Source organism: Coptis chinensis, chromosome 6 (genome assembly GCF_015680905.1).
Source record: "Coptis chinensis isolate HL-2020 chromosome 6, ASM1568090v1, whole genome shotgun sequence".
In the NCBI taxonomy this organism is placed as follows: Eukaryota; Viridiplantae; Streptophyta; class Magnoliopsida; order Ranunculales; family Ranunculaceae; genus Coptis; species Coptis chinensis.
The window spans coordinates 96,265,925-96,288,556 of NC_141461.1; the positions used below are offsets into that span (position 1 = coordinate 96,265,925).

Here is a 22,632-nt window from a genome sequence, read left to right on the forward strand (position 1 = left end):
AGAAAATTGGTGTCTACTGGCATGGGTGGCGGGAAAACCACCATTATGAAGACAATCAAGAACCAGCTCGTGCAACAATGTATTCGTTTTGAAAATGTTTTGTGGGTCATCAGATCCAAAGATGTTGATGTTCAAAAACTTCAAAATCAGATTGCAAAGAGAGTCGCATTGGATCTTTCTTCAACAAGATGAAGCTATCACGGTCGTCAATGTTGCTAAATGCATTTAGAGTAGAAAGGGAAAGTTTGTGCTTATCCTAGATGACATGTGGGAGGCATTTGATTTAAAAGATCTTGGAGTTCCCGAACCTACAAAAAGATAATGGGTGCAAGATAGTATTGACTACCAGGTCAAGGGAAGTGTGCGAAGCGATGTTGTGCCAGAAAGATGTGAAAGTTGATCAGCTTTATGAGGACGAAGCATGGGAACTGTTCATGGCAAATGTTGATGAGGAGCTTGTTCCGGAAGTGAAAGAGATTGCAAAAGCAATTGTTGCAGAATGTTGTGGTTTGCCCCTTGCAATCATCACAATTGGTCGATCTTTGAGAAGAAAAGATGTTGATGAGTGGCGAGTTGCATTATCAGATCTGCAAGAATCTACAAGTTTGAACATGGCCATGGAGGATAAAGTCATTCAGCGTCTAAAATTCAGCTACGATCAATTGAGGGAAAACCACCAGAAGTGTTTCTTATATTGTGCATTGTATCCTGAAGATCATGAAATCGACACTAGTAAGTTGATTGAGTATTGGGTTATGGAAGGGTTAGTCAAGGGATCCAGCAAAGAAGATGAAATGCGTCGTGGCCGTGTTATACTGAATAAACTAAAGGGTTGTTGCATGCTAGAAGAAGTTTCTTTAGAAGGTCCTCTTCATTTTGAAGTTGATAGGGACCGTATTAAAATGCATGATTTGATTAGGGATATGGCTCTTTACATCACGAAATCAAAACCTAAATTCATGGTCAGAACTAGGCTTTCATCAACAGAAATACCGCATAAAGATGATTGGTCGGAAGATCTTGAGAGGGTTTCGTTTATGGGAAGTGAAATAGAAAATATTTCAATTACTCCCAAATGCCCAAAACTCTTGACATTGATCCTTGCTCAGAAGTCTTGGTATCCAAGACTGAAACACGTTGCAAGTGATTTCTTTATGCACATGAAGAGTCTGACGGTTCTCGATTTATCTGGGACTAGTATTGAGTCATTACCAGATTCACTTTCTGATTTGGTGAATCTTCGTGGTTTACTCTTAATTTATTGTGAGTACTTAGTTAGAGTGCCTTCTCTATCCAAGCTTCAGTCACTGAGAGTGTTGAAGCTCACATGTTCGGCCATAAAAGAACTGCCTCATGGGATGGAAATGTTGGCCAACCTCAGAAGCCTTGATTTCAGCGGCAATTCTAAATTGAAAGAAATGATCCCTTCAGGATTGATATCCAAGTTTTCTTTACTTCAGGAGTTACAATTGGAAAGAATAGAACCGGAATATGTGTATGCGCGAGAAAGAGGGGGAGATTTCGTGCGGGAACTCTCAAGCTTGACACACTTGGAGAATCTTGAAATCAAATTTCACGAGCTGTCGGACTTTATTTCCTATGGTGAATTTACAAACTTTGAAAAGTTAAAAAAGTATTTTATTTACATGGAAAGCGGCAGATATCCCAGAAGTCAGCTACCGGAGAGAAGTCTATGTTTGTCCAACTCAAAGGGTATTCCTTGCAATGCCCTCCAACTTCCGAAAAGCATTCAATATCTAAAAGTTGAACATTTCAATGAAATCGCAAGGTTATCAGAGTTGCCCTTTCTACAACGGGTCGAGAACATGGGTATCGCACACGGAGCTTTTCCTTGTTTGAAGATGTTAGATATCTGGAGTTGTGATAATATCAAAGTTTTATTCTCGCCTAGGTTGCTTCAAATGCTTCTTAACCTTGAAGAGATTAGTGTGAAGAATTGCTCACAATTGGAGGAGCTAGTGGTAGCGGATGGAGATGAGAGTGGTGCCATTCAAAGTACTCGAGGGTTATATCATCGACATTGGAAGAATTACCAAAACCAAGAGCAATTGGAGTCACTATTCATGTACAAAGAACTCTTGGCAGTTTGTTTATATTAACGGTCAAACCGACCCGCTTTTTTATTTCAACTAGGTTATTACAACACTTTCAATACACGAAGAGATCGAGTGTGGGATTGTGCGGAATTGGAGGAACTAATTGTAGAAGAAGAAGAAGCATGTGAAACTGTCGCACTCCCAAGGTTGAAGACATTGCACTTCTGGGATCTACCGAAACTGAAGAGCATTTGGAAGGGCGTGATGGTTTGTGACTCTCTTGAAACAGTTTGGGTACTCAATTGTCCTGAATTGAAAAGGCTCCCTCTGTTCAACCGAGAACATCAGTCAGCCCCACCTTCTCTCAAATCAATCCTTGGAAGCAGAGAGTGGTGGGATTCACTCGAGTGGGGAGATTATCCACGTCCTGAACATCTCTTTAAAGATTATCCATGATGATGATGATGGTGGTGATAATGATGATGATGACAAAGAAGAAGTTGAAAAAGAAGGAAGAAGATGATCAGTAAGTAAAGGCTTGTATTCTTTCCAAGATTCAAACGTGGGATTGAAATGATCTTTTTCTCGAAAATCTTCGTTTTTTGGCTTCAATCGGTTTTCCTTTCTGCTTTGATAATCAGCTTCTACACTGAAAACCCTTTCGATCAAGGTGTGTGTCATCATGTTCATCCGTAGTTTCAAGCTTTTCATCAGAAACTTTATTTCTTTTTATGATTTTCTTTGATTTGTTGCCGTTTTTAAAGATTTTTAAATAATTTGTTGTTCAATTTATCCACGATAAATTGAATTTTGTTTGATTTTTCATGGAGATTCAGAAATTCTAGTCTTGTTTTGGTTTCAATTGATTGGAATTTTGAATTTGGTTGTTTTGTTTTTCAGTTGAACTGATTTCTAGAGTTTTTCGATTGCAGGACTCGTCACCGATAGTATTGGAACTTCTTTTGGTGATGGTAAAACTCAGAACGACTTCTATACTCTCAATTATTTGTTCCTGTCAATCAATGGTGTCTACGTGTGTTAGTCGGCAATGTGATTTGTTCAACAGTCAAACTGGACGAGAAACGCAACAACTTAATGTATGAACAAGAAGATGTGTTTGAGTGGTGGGATTCACTTTCGAGTGGGATTACCCACGCCCTTAGCACGCCTTTTCGAGAAAGGAATGATTGATTTCGTCTCGTTTTCTGATCGGATTGAAAAGAGCTCTTATTCGATTTCAAGTTACAAAGTGCTTGTGGAAAAGAAAGGTCTCCAAGTGCTACGAAGGAATCAAATGTTAGATATCGAAACCAGTTTTCCTTTCTGCTTAGATAATCGGGTTTTCGATCAAGGTATGTATCATGTTCATCCGTAGTTTCAAGCTTTGGATCTAAAACTTTGTCTTTTTAACAAATTTGAAATAATTTGATAGATAATAGGCCATGCTGATGTTGTTGTTCAAATTCGAATTTATATTGATTTTTAGTGGAGAATCAGAAATTCTAGTCTTGTTTTCGTTTCAGTTGGCCTTTATCCTTTTCATTTTTTTCCAATTTTGATATAACCATTGGAAATTCGAAGTTTCGTAAGTATTCATTTATGTTCTAGAACTGACTGAAATTTCCTTGTGTAATAACAACTCCAAACTCCATACTCCGCATATTTTCTATGAGCTTTAAGAGTTAAAGTTAGCTTAGTTCGTAAGTGCCGTGACTTCTTTTGCAGTAAGGTTATAATTATTCATGGATTTGAATGTATATGGAGATTCCTGGTTTGTTCATATGTCAGGAATTTGGTGAGTTGGCAGTATGATAACAAACTAGTCAAACTATTGGTTTGATATGCAATCATATGTTTGCACTTTTACACTATACAATGATAATTCCTCGTATTACATGTGAACATAGTCCGAAAAATCTCATTGTAGTAGTTCCCTAATCCTGAATAGTATCCAGTGATTACATTACCATTGACTCACAAATAGGGCCAAGGTTGAAAGTTGGTGTTAGGCACTGATTGGTCCTACCAATATAGTCCCCTCCAGTTAATGGGATCTGTTGAAGCGTGTTTAATTTGATTTATTTCATTTTCCTGAAGAAAAAATCTCACATATACCATGATAGTTGTCCTTTACATACTTGGTATTGGAGTTCTTCTGAACTGTTATATAATTTCTTCTCTTTTTTTTTCGATAAATGTTATATAATTTCTTCTCTTTTTTTTTCGATAAATGTTATATAATTTCTTCTCAAGCATAGGCTTAGGTTCTTTATTTATATTGGCATGATTGAATATAGGTCACCGACATATTTTCCCCTCAGACATTTCAAACTAAAGCCCAATTCAAGAATCTTCGAGTATTGTTGCTCTTGACTCAAGCACTGATTCTACTTTAATGTGTTTGACAGGTACAAAATTTCAAAACTGCCAGTAGGATAGTAGCCGCCTGCTTGTCATACAGTTTGGTTTTTAACTTGTGCTTGTTTTATGGGCTACTATTACTCAAAGAAAGTTAAACGATCGCCTGGTTACGAGGAGCCTACGGTTCTTGCTTCAGAAACCCCTTGTGAGTATGTTTTAGTTATTTGTATGCGTATCTCATTTCAAAATTTCAATCATGAACTATGTTGTCAAAGGCGGCACCCTGATGGCAAAGGAGGCAATTTTTAATGAAAATTGTTGGTCCCTGTCAAAGGCATTCCCATGGTGCCCAATGTGTTAGTTGAGAAATTTAACACCTTGCGTCTCCGCCCCTGACAACTTAGATCATGAAACACTTTTCTTTCCTCCTTATGTCCTTGTACTATATGGTCATATTAAAATTAAATTACGACATTGGGTTATCTGATTTCAAGTAACTGCTTGAATGTGACTTTGATGCATAAGCTTTATACATTTGGAAGTATCAAGTGATGAACTATATGTCTGTATTGTTGTTCCATATCTAAATTTTTTGAGACTCACGTCGCTCACCTGACATGTCTTGTTGGATTGACTTTAGCACATATTTTAGTAGACATGTTTCACTACATCACGTAAGTTGCGCAGGTTATACTATATTGAGCTATGAACTTGTGGGATTGACATGTAGAACCTGGGCCTTTATTTTTATTTTATTTTCATTTTTTTGCTGTGGCAGTTACCATCAGTGAAGTAGAGGCTCTGCACTGTATGAACTTTTTAAGAAACTGAGCAGCTCAATAATCGATGATGGGCTTATTCGCAAGGTCCATTCTTTTAGCTTTTTATGAGTTTCCCAGATTAGTCCAGGATTGATTGCTCATCACTTGTCCCATTCTCGTGATCAGGAAGAATTTCAGCTGGCCTTATTCAGAAACAGCAACAAGCAGAATCTCTTTGCAGATAGGGTCTGTTGCTAACTTCTCTAATCTTCTTGTTAACTGCAAAATATGGGTGCTAGGAGCTATGCTTCAATTCACTTCTGTCTATATGGCTGACTTGTCTTGGATTAAATTGTGTATGATGATCTGGTGATTGTAAATATTTTGCGCATCGGTTGCTAGACCTTAATCCTGCATGGCTTACAATGATTAAGACCTCTCACTAAAAGCTCTGATAAAGTTCCAAAAATATAGCGTATATTTAAATATTTTAACCAATTGAAAATCCCCTAAAAACAAGTCAAACATCACTAATGGCGAAGCCTTGTGTCCAATCGCTTGGTTGTCCGTTTTTTTGTAAACTTAACAAGTATGAGACATAACTCGTTAAGCATATCTCTATCATACATATCTAATTATTCTAATAATCTTTCGGAGGTTTGCTAAAACTGGAAAGACTGGAATCTATGTTGTAAGGAATACATTTCCTCAGCAGAAATAATGTTGTAAGGATTATGTTGAATGGGTAGTAGATGTATAAGAAACTGTGGATGTTTGAGAGAGAACATGCATAGGGGAAATAACTCCTTTCTCACATTTTGTAATTATGAAAATTTATTCTACACAAGCGGTTCAATGAGCAAGTGTTTGACCTATATTTTCCATGTACGCCGTGAATCAGGTCTTTAACTTTTGATCCCTTTTTGTATGTCTGTCGGTGTTTTAAGTTTAAAATTACAGGTTTTTTATTTGTTTGATTTGAAGCGCAATGGTGTTATTGAATCCGGGGAATTTGACTTCATCCCAATGTTTCACTGGAGGAGAAAGTTGCATGTAAGAATTGATTCCCATTACTTACACTTATATTCATGATCTCATATTAACGTACTAGATTCTACTGGTAATCAGTTACCCAAAAACCTGCCCCCCATTCCACTGTATCCTTTAATTTGCTGATCACACTTTGGTAAATTCTTTGTGTAGTTGCATTTCAACCATATGATCTAAGGCAGATTAGTTTAATTGAACGTGAGGAGGTGATTTTTTGGAGATTCTTCCTTTTTAGTCCTCCAATATTTAGTATATATCATTCAGGTTCTCTCCATTTATTCTGTATGTATGTGCTTGACTTATCAAGAAGCATGTTATAGTACACAAGACACATGTTATCATGCAGAATATTGAACTAGAGATGTGGATTTAGAGATGGGAATGTGTGATCTTAAAATCTAGTTAATATCATATCATTTTATCGACTATGTTTAACACAGTTTTGATCACACTGATTTTGGGGAGCCATACATTTTTTTTTTATGAACACAAGTAGGAATTTTATTAGAATAGAACCAGAAATGAGCTACAGAGAGGTGATTGGTAAATAATCAATTGAAAATTTTAAGCATTTCATTGCGGGTGTTCAAGACCAAATTTATATGCTTACAAAAGTCCACGATTAAACAAATGTCTCAACTTATAATGAAATTATTAGAAGTCTTCGACCGATACTTTTCAATTTTGTATGTGCAACAAAGGGTCATTCATAATGAGTCCCAAAGGGCGTACCACATGACTGAATATAAGACATCAGACATTCAGACCAAATTATTCAAGGCATACAACATTTCAATGTGTAAGAATCTGATTCTTAAACCAGTTTGTATGTAACTTTTGTTGCAGGTTTCAGTTAAAGGAGATGGTGTTGGCTCTTTTGATTGAGTCTGATCTGACCCTCACTGAGGATGTTGTCGAAACAATCGTGGATAAGGTCATCTTCTCCCTCTGGAATTGTACACTTACCTTATATCTGTTTGTTATATATTCTCATTGCTGTCTTGCTACAGACATTTAATGACGCAGATTCAAAAGGTGATGGAAGGACAAATGTGCATCAAATGGCTGCACGGTTAATTATCATTGCAGACAATTAATGGCCGTGGTAGTATATGGTAGGAATGACGGTTGTAGAAATGAAGAGCCTCGTCTCACAAAGACTCTGGAGGACTGGAGGAGGACATCAAAGTTGATAGTGTTGGGCTGCAACAGCTTGGATCAGTGGAACAAGAAGCAGAAAAGGTTAAGGACTTGTTGGTAAACGAACCTGGTGTGGCGCCATGCAATCCTTGAAAAGTTTAAGGTGCAAGTTTTGAGTAATGGAAAATCATTGGATAAGACGGAGTTCCGAACTATGGCGAGTTGAGGATTTCACTATTTCAGCAAGGATACGGACATAGTGTTAGCCCCTATAATGCTTGAACGAGGGCCAAGGCGCAGTGTGCTCTTCATTCAAAGATTTTCTGCACGCATTTTCAGTCCCTGGCCAGTTTCCTAACCCAATTAGGAATGTAAACTAAACGAAAAGCTATATAGAAATAGAACTTTGGTTGTTTCCAATTAGAATTAGCAATCCTCTTATATATTTATTTAATGTAAACGCTAAGGCCTTACAATTAGCAGTCCCTCTATTTTCCGTAGTAATTGAGTTTGATTGTTTTTTTTTTTTTTTTTTTTTTGGAGATAATAGATTTTAGCTTTTGTAGAGAGTAGATTGTAAATTTTGGAAATGGTAATGAAAATTTTGTTCAAGAATATACAAAATTTGTCTAATTATTCTGAGGTCACCACCACAAGTTAATTGTAAATTCCTACGGAACATTTTTAACTGTAATAGCTCAGATTGTGCATTTTGTAATTATGAAAATTTATTATACCCGAGCGGTTCAATGAGCAAGTGTTTGACCTATATTTTCCATGTACACCGTGAATCAGGTCTTTAACTTTCGATCCCCTTTTTGTATATCTGTCGTTGTTTTAAGTTTTAAATTACAGGTTTTGGATTTGTTTGATGTGCTGCGCAATGTTGTTATTGAATCCGGGGAATTTATTAGGTCATTGGGCATCTTTCATCCAACGTTCTACTGGAGGAGAAAGTTGCATGTAAGAATTGATTCTCATTGCTTACACTTATATTCATGATCTCATATTAACGTACTAGATTCTACTGGTAATCGGTTACTCAAAAAACTGCCCACCTTTCCACTGTATCCTTTAATTTGCTGATCACACTTTGGTAATTTTTTTGTGTAGTAGTATATCGACTATATGATCTAACGCAGACTGGCTTACTTGAACGTGAGGAGGTGATTTAGTATATATATCATTCAGGTTCTCTCCATTTATTCCGTATGTATGTGCTTGACTTATCAAGAAGCATGTTATAGTACACAAGACACATGTTATCATGCAGAATATTGAACTAGAGATGTGGATTTAGAGATGGGAATATGTGATCTTAATATGTTCTATGTGCATAGTTACTTGTTTAAACAACGTTTTGGTTGGATATAAATACAGAATTTTCTGTATGAGATACAGTAATAGCTCATTAGTTATGTACTAGGTTGCCTTTTATTAGCGGAGCTAATTAATTACCAATGAAAATACTGTATAATTCTATGAATAATTAATTGTCGTTCCGCTTCAGGGGTATTTGCAAGCTCTTTGTTGTTGATATATGTTAGATATTTGTCGCATTGGACTCCGGAAACTTTGTTATTTGAACATAAAGCTATCGGGCAGTGCTCCGGCACCAATATGCTGCTTTTCACAAGCTTAAATGCTTAATGTGTTGTTGTTTATTCTGTTAGCTCTTGAAGTGTCAATCTACGCCTCTTAGTAGAGAATGGGAAGCGGATAAAAGGGAGTAAGCTACAAATCTAAAGAAAAGGAACTCATTTCGAAGTACAAGTGTCCAAATGAACCTTGGTCTTTCCCAGCCTGATCGCCGTTCCCATGGCACATGTATCAGAATTCATTTCTACACTTACAGCATTATATCTCACTATCTCAGCACATAATATGGCTGCTTGCCTTTTGACCGAACCTTTATACTCCGTACGGCCAGATATCCTTTGAAATTTTGAATCACCCACCAGTGCCTACATGGCTACATATGTATGGGCCTTAGATTTCTGAGGAGCATGGGACCCACGATCTCCTTCCACCACATTTCCTTCTTCCGGAGTGGAATTATGATCTTGTGAAGTCAATGTCTCTCATTGTTAAGTCTTCATTAAATCAGAGAGAGAGAGATGGGAAAGCTAGAGTATGACCAGAGCATCCAACACTTCAGCCATGAGCATCCGTTAGAGCTGTCCAAGATCCAAGAACTGCCTCAAAACTTCCCCTCAACATGTTCTGGCTGCAACCTCAGCTCCTCTGACTGGATATACACTTGCAAGGCCTGCAAGTATGTCCTCCACATCCCATGCACTAGGTACCTCAAGTCATTCACCACCCTGCAGATCCCCAACATGCTCGTATGCATTCATGCCTCTCTCACTCAAACATCAATCCCACCCTCATCCTCTTAACCTTGCATTCAACCACCCTCCCTATCCAACCAAAGGCTTCTATTGTGACATATGCCAGAGGTTGGGGTCCAAATATTGGCTCTACCGTGCAACGCTTGCGACTCGATGTCCATCTAGACTGTGCAACATCTAAGCCTAGAATTTCAGAGATTCAACATAAGGTCAGGGTTTCACAGCCACAAGCACCTCTTCAACACCATAATTTGGTTCCAGGTTCAAATCAACCCCAGTTCAACCAGCCAAGGAATGTCTCTCAACAACCAAACTTCTATGCTAATATTCCTAGTGGGAGTTCTACTCACGGTGCTAAGGTTGAAAACATTGAGGACATAGCTGAGCGATTGAGTATTGCAAATGCTGCCAATGTTGCAGAGATGGAGAGCATAGCTAGGCATGCGGTGCAACAGAATGAGGTTGTGCTGCAACAACTTCAAAGGACTGTTCAGAATATCAGTGGAGGTAACCGCAGTGGTGATAATTGTACCGATACTGCCATTCTTGAAAATCTGTTTAAGCACTCTTTTGGTTTATGGAACAAAAGGAAAAATCATATGCAGATTCTAGTTTTAGACCGTTGGTTTGGGTGATTGCTTTACTTGTAGAATTGTTGTTGTATAAGATGATTGTGATTTTAATGAGAATCAATATTTCAAATATGCTCACTATGTATCTTGAAGTGGTTGGATTTTATAGGAGCAGCACGAACGTGCAAGCTAGGGGTTCTGTCACCGTTTTGAGACTGGCTGATATATATTAGGGTTAATTTGTTAAAACCCGCCATTTTTAGACATGCATTTGTGTTTACCCCCTAAATTTTGAATCATGTTGTTGTTTGTGGATTGACAGGTCTTGAAACAAGAAGCTCTTTCCGCAGAAGACTTGGAGTCAAAGCTGCTTTCTGACCCCTTAGAGGGTTTGATACCCAAGATCATTGAACCAAGTTGGAAGCTTGGTAATTAACACAAGTAACCTTAAATTCATGTTGGTGATTAGGTATATGAATGTACTAATAATGGTGTATCTCTCAGTGTAGTCTGCGGAAGACCTGACCTGTTGTGTATTGGGCCTGAAAACCAGATGATCGGATCAGAGAGCATATGTAGTTGTCTGAGTGCACTTTGTATACTTGAAATTCTTCAACCTTTGTGTCCAAGAAGTTCTGTAGAAGAGAAGATATGTAAATTTTTTGAAAGAAGGATTTTGGTCCCAACTCGCTTATCGTCCCAACTGAAAGAAAAATCATCATCGTCTGCACCAAGAGTGTGGCCATTGGACTGGATGTATGCCAAGTACGAACTGTTTTGTGAAGCGTTTGGGCAGAGAATGAGACGCCCAATTTGAAGAGAAAGGTCTTGTCATTATCTCAATCGTTCAACAAAATGAAAGACGCCAATCTTCTTCTTACTGCATCGACGTCAAGAGAGCTTGTTGAGGATCCATTTAAGGCAATTGAACGAACCAAGAGGTGGAAAATTAAGAGTGCTTATGGTGATATTGGGTTTAAGTATAGAGATGATCAGACTATAGCTTATGTTGCTTCTCGAATGCCTGCTGTCTATTCTGCTTGCCATAGAGTTCTTAAAGAGGTAAAATATTACTTCATTTATTAAGTTAAACTTACTGTTGCTTTTGAGTTTCTAACAGTTTCAGTGCTTCTTATTGTAGGTGAAGAGGAGATTACCTGGTTTTGCACCCAAAAGTGTTTTGGATTTTGGGTCTGCTACTGGTTCGGTTCTTTGGTGAGAAGCTGATTTTATTTCTTTCAATAGTAAACCAGTCATTTTGATGATCTCCTTTCTTACAAATTTTACTTTATTCTGTGATTATAAACTCATGTAGGGCGATTCGAGAGGTCTGGCCTCATTCTTTGGAATCGATTAATTTAGTTGAGCCATCAAAGTATATGCAACGCGTTGCTCAAAGTCTTTTACACGGTAATTAACTGCACAGAAATTTTCATGGTCAGTGTTGCAGAAGGAATAATATCCTATACTTAATAGAGATATGGTTTATATTGATTTATCCTTGTATGCAAAACTATTATTTCATTAGTTGTGTAACTTCTTACTGGTAATATGAGAGTTTGGTAAAATCTGACGGTGTTATGTTTGGATGGGAGAAGGTTTGAAGGACTTGCCACTTATCCATAGCTATGACAGTATTCAAGCGCTGATGAAAAATCTCGATAAGTCAGACATGGAACACGACCTAGTAATGGCTGTAAGTTGTATTGAACTCTGTGTTTTATTGAATTTGAAAGCATATAATAAACACACACCTCCCACACTATTTTTTTCTCTCTGCATCCTCTAATATTTTGCAATGCTGAGTGTTTAGAACAACTGCAAGTATGAATGCTATTAACCATCAATACTTAGCAGAAGAAATGCCTTGACTTGGTGCTATTTGTTTACTGTTTTTGCCAATTCAGTCCTATGTACTTGGAGAGGTGGCATCGTTGAAGGACAGAATCACTATTGTTTGTCAGCTCTGGAATCTCACACAAGATGTCTTGGTATGAATTCTACTCAATATGGATGACTTTGATTTTACTAGTTTTTAATTTTAAATCCTGAATCGTCCTCTGTGGTGCTTTATTCATGCCTGTGTGGGAGGGTCTGAGGGCTGTTCATATGCTGCTACTCCTTAATATCATTTCATATCAAATTACTCTCTGATCCATCTTTTGTGGTCTTAAAGTTCATATTGGACAACTTATATACATTTCTATCGACAGGAAATTAAAATTTTCTTTCCTTTTGGGAATAGGAGAGACTAGATTCAAAGTTTAGTCTAATAATTATGTCAGAACTCAGTTTAAATGATTCCAATCTTAGCAACCAAAGCGCAATGCCTGAGCGAAAGCGAGAGCGCTAATGGGCCTAACAAAAAAATTAATAAATACCTCTATCCCGAGCGCCCTAAGAGTGTCTGTGTATATCAAGAAATGTATGTATACAACAAGAAATTATAAGAAAATAAATAAATAACGGAAGTTGTTCAAATTGTTAGTTTTAAATGGGAAATAGAAAAGTACATGTAGGTTGGATGCATAAGTGCATCATACTAGTTAGGAAGGACTGCAGCAATTGGAATGAGTGTAGCATCCCTACTATATCAGCACACTACACAAAAATTAATCATGTGCACAGTTCCTACCGTACAAATGCGTACTAACGCAAATGAGTAGCTTCCCATTTATAATCTAAGAAACCATTCCCTCATACAATCACATATATTAAGAGCTATGCAGTCAGAAGCGATCATGGGCGCTAGTCGCTAGTAGTAAGCCTCACTCTAGGCGACATCTTGTGTTCTAGGCGCAGGGGAGGGGGCTAGACTCCACATGATAACCCCGAGCCAATTTCATCTTAAACTTTTTTTTTGGTTCAATTCTTTTCTTCTAAACACTTTTAACCATTTTCCTACTGCTTTGTGCTTTAGAAATAATTATTCAATATTTCAATGGAATTTGAATATATTGAAGTTTTCATGCGACTTGTTACCCATCTTTTCGACTTTTCCACAGCCAAAAATAGAAAATTCTGTTTCAAAGGGACTGGATTTGCCTTTGCCCCCATGACCTCGCCAAGGAGCGGTTAGATAAGATTCGTACTCCCCCAAGCTTGATTTAGCCATCTGCATAGAGGCAATACCAGGGTTTAGTGATCATAGATGATCAGAATCCAAGTATCAGGGAGATTGAGCTGCGTGTAAGAACTAAGAACTAGTTGCATTTAATCTGTCTAGAAGTTAAACTGAAGCTGGCATAGCTTCACTGTAAGCTCTCATATATAATATGTAGTTTTGTTTGACTAATGGATTCATGAGTAAAGGAAAATGCATAATTACCTACTTAGTTTTATTTGTCATATGCATCAAAATGTTTCTCTCTCTATATATTTTTTTGCATGATTACAGCTTATACAAAGGACAAGATAAAGTTTAGTTGTGATAGAAAGGGGGTTAGATAAGATTCGCACTACCCCCAAGCTTGATTTAGCCATCTGCATAGAGGCAATATCTGGGTTTAGTGATCATAGATGATCAGAATCCAAGTATCAGGGAGATTGAGCTGCATGTAAGAACTAAGAACTAGTTGCATTTAATCTGTCTAGAAGTTAAACTGAAGTTGGCATAGCTTCACTGTAAGCTCTCATATGTAATATGTAGTTTTGTTTGACTAATGGATTCATGAATAAAGGAAAATGCATAATTACCTACTTAATTTTATTTGTCATATGCATCAAAATGTTTCTCTATATATATATATATGTTTTGCACGATTACAGCTTATACAAAGGAAAAGATAAAATTTAGTTGTGATAGAAAGGGGGCGTGTGCTTGGTGATAGCCTAGGCTCTAGGCTCTCCCTGGAACTTAGCCATCCCCTGCACATGTGACTGCATATCTTCCAAATTCTTATTTGTAGTTTGATTAGCGCAATCTGTTGATATTTAACTTATCTCGATCACTACATATAGTAGTAACAGGGTTGTCGGTCTTGAACATATTCCACCTCTGTTTATCCTCCTTGCGACCATACCAGATTATTAGAGCCATAAGCTGCTATTGCTGCTTCCAGTTTGAATCTTTGTGCAATTTCAGCTATCCTTTTGCTAAACCCCATTCCACCATTCAATGGAACTATAAATCTGGCTTGACTCCAATCCTTTTCAAAGGACTGGTAGAAAATTTGAGAAAGTTGGACCAGAAGTGTAAATGCTTTTGTAAAGTCTAATGTTTGTGGAAATTCCAATACTTTTGGAGCTTTAAGTAACTAAGCTTGTAGATTTAAGGGACTGCAAGAAAAGATGCAACGTATATATACCGAGCAAAAAAAAAAAAAAAAAAAAGATGCAACGTATATAGCTAAGTAGCTTCATAAATCTTTCTTGTTAACAAAATGGCACAATATGGAGTATATGGATAATTATGTTAACATAAGGCGTAATCCTAGGTCAAAATGTGAGGGAATTAATTTTTCCCTTGTGTATATGGTTTTGTAGTGTCCATTTGAGTTAGCTGCAACTCTTGATAAAAGTCCGTCATTGTGCTTCAGTCTCCTCCCCCCCCAAACACACACAGAACTTTCGAACGCAATTATGTGCACTGTTGGTTTGTTCAGTAACAGTACACGATTCTGGAAGTTCTAGATGTCTATAAATATTTGTATTGATATTTTTTTTTTCTTTTCTGGTGAGGTGGACAAATTTTACTATCTCGAAAATCACGCACACACAAATCCTCTCTTTTTACTTTGCTTGAAAAGATTGCGAGGCTTTGCTGGGGGTATGATATTTACTTTATTAGTTCGAACCCGACTCTCTCGCATCTGTTGTGGAAAATTTTAGGTGCGGATGTCAATTTTATAGTTATTGACATGATTCATTGAAGTTGCCTTCTGGTCAAGCCTTGGGAGGTTGGAGGTTGGGCCCAAGGTCTTGGGATTGATCCCCACCTTAACAGGATTCACTATTTCTCAGTGAATTTTATGTAGTGCACTTCTGGTAATTAACTAATATAATAGACCAAATCTGTTGTAGGTTTTGGTTGAGCCAGGAACGCCACGAGGATATAAAATCATAGCTCAAATGCGATCTCATATTTTGTGGATGGAGAAAAGGGTAAGCTGTATTCTTTCCACAAACTGGTTTAGCACAATTATTGGGTACTATTTCTACTAAATGATGTACTACAACAATCTTTGAGTTTTCACCTTTTTGCTGCAAAACTTTTCAATGCTACTAGGGTAGTTGACCTGGTATCTTGTCTTTTAGGAGACACCTTGAAAATGATCTGAGTTTAATCCCTCTAGAACGTCGAGGGACCTTTAACTTTGTACTTAATAATTGTCAGATCAGTAACACCCTTCTAACTAAGTTACAATGTCTACTCAGTTTGTTTTAAGGATCTTCTGGATGATGCTTACACAGATTTGTCTGATCAACTCAAATCTAGTGGAGATGTCTTGCCATTCTCTCTGTTCCAGTTCTTGATGTGTGCTGCTGACCCACGTCATGGCAGATACCTCACTGCATCGGTTATGTTCCGTGGCAAAATGAGTACAAAAGAAGTTGATGAGCAAATGATCATTGATCAATGTACAGAACAAGAACTCGTCATATTTTGTTGAGTGGATTCCAAATAATGTCAAGTCAAGCGTATGTGATATTCCACCTACTGGATTTTCAACATCATTGATTTTCATGGGAAATTCTACTTCAATCCAGGAGATGTTTCGTAGAGTTTCAGAGCAATTTACAGTTATGTTTCGTAGGAAGGCCTTCTTGCATTGGTACACTGGCGAAGGAATGAATGAGATGGAATTTATCGAGGCTGAATGTAACATGAATGATCTTGTCTCGAGTATCAACAATATCAAGATGCGATTGTTGAAGAAGAAGTAGATTATGAAGACGATGTGGAAGAAAACTAAACTGGGTGAGCATGAAAAAATGGTGCTCAAATTCCAATTGTGCTTGATTATAAATAAGGTTGATGATCTGAAGTTTTTCATGTATTTGTCTTGTGGCTGTACTTATTTATACTCAGGAGTGAGAAATAAAAATTTCATATATTATGAATTTCATGTATCAACTGTGCCTTTCAGTATAAAACTATAAGTGGCTTTTTTAGTTATTTTCACTCTTTTGGCTTGTCTTCAGGTATAAATTGTGAGGCAACTCGATTTTCTGGGCAAAGTTGTGAGGCAAAAGGAATCAAAGAGTGTATAAATTGGTTCTAGCTAGTAGCTATTGCTATCCCACCTTGAATCCTACCCTCGCTATTAATTACACTCCCTTCCACAAGACTTGGCATCCCCTGAGAATAAATCGTTCAACATGATCAGAAAACAAAGTTCTCCTAACTATTTTAACTAACAAAATGCAAATAACAATCACAGCTAAGTCAAATATTTTGCAAAATGGAAGAAACCGAAAAACTAATCAACCTTTTTTGACTTGGAAGAGAGCAAACTACTCTCTTTTCTCTAGTGTGAAGAAACAGAGTTGGCTTATTTATTTTTTTACTACTTAGTTTACAATTAAACCGATGTTAATTCCGGACCAGACTTTGTACAATATTTACACCCTGATCACATTTGTAATGAAATTTGCATTTTTTATGTCGGCAAAAACAGAAAATCGGATGATCAAAAATTCAAAAGAAGTTACGTAGGAAGCAAGTCAACAACAGTCCAGGTACATGCATCAATAATGGAAGACCCACCAGTCCCAGTCCCAGTCCCCCCACCACGCGCAAAGGAAAGTGGAGACCTGATAATATATCTGTGGTTCACACATTCTCTCTTTATTGACTGTAGGAAGAAACAGAGTTGTTGGTTTTTTTCATTTCATCACAAACAGCAGAGAGAGTTTTTCATAACTTCTTTGTCGATCTTGGACTAGTACTCAGCTTAACATCACTCCATCAAATTTTCATTGTTAAAGGTTATTACAAATTTATTCTTCCTTGATTATTACTCTTTTTTTTTTAATCGTCATTCATTGTTAAATGTTCACAACATAACCATGTTTTGCAAACTTGAACTCTTGATCCATCACTTATTTGTAATTTGAGCTAACCAATTCTACTGATAAAGTCCAATGATGACTATCTCTTAAAACTGATTTGTGTTTTTATCTACTAATTCTCCACCTTTACATGATTTTAAATTTGCAGATATCCAATTCGTACTTGAACATTTTCCTTTGGGTCTTGTTATTAGAGGTTCAGAGAACAACCAACTGCCCCAAACAAGTGAGATTATACATATTCTCTATTTACTTAATGTTATGTATTTTACATATATCCTACTGGAGTAGCTCTATCATGTCTCATCACTTTAATTAACAACCAATGTGTTGTAATGACAGGTATGGAATTTCCTGCAGCAGTAGTTGGAGCAGATGTTCAAAGCGTACTGACTCGTGCATTTAATCAGTCGTTGGGTGTCAAAAGTCTGAGTGACCAAATTCAGACATTGAGAGACAAAAAAAAAGAACTGATTGCCAGAGTAAACAAGGTGAACGAAATTCTGCAAATCGCAGAGATACACGGAAAGACGTGCACAAAGGACACACAGGATTGGTGGAATAGGGCTGAGGCTATTATACATGTGGCAGATGCCGTGGACAAAGAAGCCAACGTCGCAAAAATATGCACAACTGGAATTTTTTGTAATACTGATTGCTGTTCACGACTGAAGTTGGAAATTTATTTTTTGAAATACGTTGAAGTGATGGATGATCTCTTAAATGAGGCTAGTCATTTCTCAGAAGAATCTTTAACGTTTTTGGGAATGGAGATGCCGACTACAGGACTGATTGGTAGTGCTGCTCATGAGATCCTCAAGATGGTTTGGGAATGTATAATAGGATTTGAGTTTGAGAAAATTGGTGTCTACGGCATGGGTGGCGTGGGAAAAACCACCATTATGAAGACAATCAGTAACCAGCTCGTGCAACAATGTATTCGTTTTGAAAATGTTCTGTGGGTCACTGTATCCAAAGATGTTGATGTTCAAAAACTTCAAAATCAGATTGCAAAGAGAGTCGCATTGGATCTTTCCGCTGAACAAGATGAAGCTATACGGTCGTCAATGTTGCTAAGTGCATTGCGTAGAAAGGGAAAGTTTGTGCTTATCCTAGACGACATGTGGGTGGCATTTGATTTACAGGCTCTTGGAGTTCCTAAACCCACAAAAGACAATGGGTGCAAAATAATATTGACTACCAGGTCAAGGGAAGTGTGCGAACGGATGTGCCAGAAATATGTCAAAGTTGAGCAGCTTTCTAAAGACGAAGCATGGGAGCTGTTCTCGGTAAATGTCGATGAGAAGCTTGTTCCTAATGTGGAAGAGATTGCAAAAGAAGTTGTTGCGGAGTGTTGTGGGTTGCCCCTTGCAATCATCACAATTGGTCGATCTATGAGAAGCAAAGATGTTGGTGAGTGGCGAGTTGCATTATCAGATCTGAAGAACTCTACAAGTTTGAACATGGACATGACAGAACAGGTCATTCAGCATCTGAAGTTCAGTTACGATCGATTGAGCGAGGAGAATCACCAGAAGTGTTTCTTATATTGTGCACTGTACCCTGAAGATTATGTAATCGACACTAGTGAGTTGATTGAGTATTGGGTTATGGAAGGATTAGTCAAGGGATCTAGCAAAGAAGATGAAATGCTTTGTGGCCATGTTATACTGAATAAACTAAAGCGTTGTTGCATGCTAGAAGAAGTTTCTTCAAAAGGTCATGGTTATAGAGATGATAGGGACTATGTTAAAATGCATGATTTGATTAGGGATATGGCTCTTTACATCACGAAATCAAAACCTAAATTCATGGTCAGAACTGGGCTTTCATCAACAGAAATACCGCATAAAGATGATTGGTCGGAAGATCTTGAGAGGGTTTCGTTTATGGAAAGTAAAATAGAAAATATTCAAATTGTTCCTAAATGCCCAAAACTCTTGACATTGATCTTTGCTCATAAGTATTATCATGGACTGAAACAGGTTGCCCCTGGTTTTTTTATGTACATGAATAGTCTGAGGGTTCTCGATTTATCTGCGACTCGTATTGAGTCATTACCAGATTCACTTTCTGATTTGGTGAATCTTCATGGTTTACTCTTAAGTGATTGTGGGAAATTAGTTAGAGTGCCTTCTCTATCCAAGCTTCAGTCACTGAGAGTGTTGAAGCTCACAAATTCCGCCATAGAAGAGCTGCCTCATGGGATGGAAATGTTGGTCAACCTCAGAAGCCTTGATCTCGGTTACAATTATAGATTGAAAGAAATGATCCCTTCAGGATTGATATCCAAGTTTTCTTTACTTCAAGAGTTAAAATTGAGGAGAATAGAACCGGAATATGTGTATGCGCGAGAAAGAGGGGGAGATTTCGTGCAGGAACTCTCAAGCTTGACACACTTGGAGAATCTTACAATCGTATTTCACGAGCTGTCGGACTTTATTTCCTACTACGGTGAATTTACAAACTTTGAAAAGTTAAAAAGGTATTCTATTAAAATGGAAAGAGACCGATATTTCGACCGTCGTCAGGACGAGAGAATTCTATGTTTGTCCAACAGAAAGGGTATTCCTTGCAATGCCCTCCGACTTCCGGAAAGCATTCAATTTCTTCACATTCAACATTTCGCAAGATTATCAGAGTTGCCCTTCCTACAACGGGTCGAGAACATGGGTATCGCACACGGAGCTTTTCCTTATTTGAAGAGGTTACAGATCGAGGGTTGTGATAATATCAAAGTTTTATTGTCGTCTAGGTTGCTTCAACAGCTTCTTAACCTTGAAAAGATCAGCGTTGTGAATTGCTCACAATTGGAGGAGCTAGTGGTAGCGGATGGAGATGAGAGTGGTGCCATTCCAGTACTCCCGAGGTTACATTATCTGGAATTGTATGCATTACCAAAACTGAAGAGCAATTGGAGTCAGCTATTCATGTACAGCAACTCTTGGCAGTATGTTTCAATTTCCAGTGTCAAACTGGACCGCCTGTTTATTTCAACTAGGTTATTACAACACTTTCAATACCTGGAACAGATCATAGTGGACAATTGTGCGGAATTGGAGGAACTAATTGTAGAAGAAGAAGAATCATGTGAAATTGATTATAATGTCCCACTCCCAAGGTTTAAGGCATGGTACTTCGCCAATCTACCGAAACTGAAGAGCATTTGGAAAGGCGTGATGGTTTGTGACTCTCTTCAAAGAGTTAGAGTATACAATTGTCCTGAATTGAAAAGGCTCCCTCTGTTCAACCGAGAACATCAGTCAGCCCCACCTTCTCTCAAATATATCGCAGGAAGCAGAGAGTGGTGGGATTCACTCGAGTGGGGAGATTATCCACGTCCTGAACATCTCTTTCTCGAATACCCACGTCCTGAACAAGGCCAAGGTTGAAAGTTGGTGTTAGGCACTGATTGGTCCTACCAATATAGTCCCGTCCAGTTAATGGGATCTATTGAAGCGCGTTTAATTTGATTTATTTCATTTTCCTGAAGAAAAAATCTCACATATACCATGATAGTTGTCCTTTACATACCTGGTATTGGAGTTCTTCTAAACTGTTATATAACTTCTTCTCAAGCATAGGCTTAGGTTCTTTATTTATATTGGCATGATTGAATATAGGTCACCGACATATTTTCCCCCCCAAACATTTCAAACTGAAGCCAAATTCAAGAATCTTCAAGTATTGTTGCTCTTGACTCAAGCACTGATTCTACTTTAATGTGTTTGACAGGTAGAAAATTTCAAATCTGCCAGTAGGATAGTAGCCGCCTGCTTGTCATACAGTTTGGTCTTTGACTTGTGCTTGTTTTATGGGCTGCTATTACTCAAAGAAAGTTAAACGATCGCCTGGTTACGAGGAGCCTACGGTTCTTGCTTCAAAAACCCCTTGAAAGTATGTTTTAGTTATTTGTATGCGAATCTCATTTCAAAATTTCAATCATGAACTCTGTTGTCAAAGGCGGTACCCTGATGGCGAAGGAGGCAATTTTTAATGAAAATTGTTGGTCCCTGTCAAAGGCGTTCCCATGGCGCCCAATGTGTGTGTTAAGAAATTTAACACCTTGCGTCTCGCCTCTGACAACTTAGATCATGAAACACTTTCCTTTCCTCCTTACGTCCTTGTACTGGTTCTCTGATTTCAAGTAACCGCTTGAATGTTTCTTTGATGCATAAGCTTTATACATTTGGAAGTATCAAGTGATGAACTATAGTGAGTGCTATATGATCTCTTGGAGCTATGCCTCAATTCATTTTTGTCTGTATGGTTGACTTGTTTTGGATTAAATTGTGTATGATGATCTGGTGATTGTAAATATTTTGTGCATCGGTCGCTAGACCTTAATCCTGGCATTGTTTCCAATGATTAAGACCTCTCACTAAAAGCTCTAATAAAGTTCCAAAAATATAGCGTATATTTAAACATTTTAACCAATTGAAAATCCCCTAAAAACAAGTCAAACATTACTAACGGCGAAGCCTTGCGTCCAATCGTGCGGTTGTCCTTTTCTTAGTAAACTTAACAAGTATGAGACATAACTCCTTAAGCATATCTCTATTTTTATAAATGGTGAAAACCATACATATCTAATTATTCTAATAGTGTTTCGGACGTTTGCTAAAACTGGAAAGAGTGGAATCTATGTTGTAAGGAATAAATTTCCTCAGCAGAAATAATGTTGTAAGGATTATGTTGAATGGGTAGTAGACGTATAAGAAACTGTGGATGTTCGAGAGAACATCCATAAGGTAAATAATTCCTTTCTCACATTTTGTAATTCTGAAAATTTATTATACCCGAGCGGTTCAATGAACAAGTGTTTGACCTATATTTTCCATGTACACCGTGAATCAGGTCTTTAACTTTCGATCCCCTTTTTGTATATCTGTCGTTGTTTTAAGTTTTAAATTACAGGTTTTGGATTTGTTTGATGTGATGCGCAATGTTGTTATTGAATCCGGGGAATTTATTAGGTCATTGGGCATCTTTCATCCAACGTTCCACTGGAGGAGAAAGTTGCATGTAAGAATTGATTCTCATTGCTTACACTTATATTCATGATCTCATATTAACGTACTAGATTCTACTGGTAATCAGTTACTCAAAAAACTGCCCGCCTTTCCACTGTATCCTTTAATTTGCTGATCACACTTTGGTAAATTTTTTGTGTAGTAGTATTTCGACTATATGATCTAACGCAGACTGGCTTAATTGAACGTGAGGAGGTGATTTAGTATATATATCATTCAGGTTCTCTCCATTTATTCCGTATGTATGTGCTTGACTTATCAAGAAGCATGTTATAGTACACAAGACACATGTT

General features: G+C 37.6%; 2 protein-coding genes, 1 long non-coding RNA gene and 1 pseudogene across 4 annotated transcripts in view; all 4 read left to right on the forward strand.

Annotated features, from left to right (window-relative positions):
• The first annotated feature begins 371 nt into the window (after positions 1–371).
• On the forward strand, positions 372–2,513 carry LOC147495774 (disease resistance protein At4g27190-like). Its single transcript, XM_086568471.1, has 2 exons — positions 372–2,016; positions 2,155–2,513. Exons 1-2 carry the CDS (start codon positions 372–374, stop codon positions 2,511–2,513), a joined length of 2,004 nt encoding a protein of 667 aa, XP_086424597.1.
• Positions 2,194–22,632, forward strand: part of LOC147495775 (uncharacterized) — a 71,391-nt gene continuing 50,952 nt past the window's right edge. Inside the window, exons 1-6 of the mRNA XM_086568472.1 lie at positions 2,194–2,727; positions 2,990–3,409; positions 8,284–8,332; positions 16,913–16,973; positions 17,096–17,222; positions 17,455–17,532. Coding sequence (XP_086424598.1) covers positions 3,157–3,409; positions 8,284–8,332; positions 16,913–16,973; positions 17,096–17,222; positions 17,455–17,532 — 568 coding nt within the window. The 5' untranslated portion in view covers positions 2,194–2,727; positions 2,990–3,156. The remainder of the gene's footprint in view (positions 2,728–2,989; positions 3,410–8,283; positions 8,333–16,912; positions 16,974–17,095; positions 17,223–17,454; positions 17,533–22,632) is intronic.
• LOC147495776 (calcineurin B-like protein 4) lies at positions 4,545–7,993 on the forward strand (annotated as a pseudogene). The gene is made up of 7 exons (XR_015198236.1): positions 4,545–4,623; positions 5,197–5,284; positions 5,366–5,425; positions 6,140–6,232; positions 6,383–6,435; positions 7,083–7,163; positions 7,240–7,993. The product of XR_015198236.1 is annotated as a calcineurin B-like protein 4 (transcript).
• LOC147495777 (uncharacterized) lies at positions 12,291–15,703 on the forward strand. Its single transcript, XR_015197714.1, has 2 exons — positions 12,291–15,395; positions 15,669–15,703. It is a non-coding gene; the product is annotated as an uncharacterized LOC147495777 (long non-coding RNA).

Excerpts from the sequence above, each read along its gene's own strand:
- LOC147495774 (XM_086568471.1), top strand. The coding sequence starts at position 372 with ATGTTGTGCCAGAAAGATGTGAAAGTTGATCAGCTTTATGAGGACGAA. Across the intron at positions 2,017-2,154 it reads TGAGAGTGGTGCCATTCAAA|GTTATTACAACACTTTCAAT; the intron begins GTACTCGAGGGT and ends TATTTCAACTAG.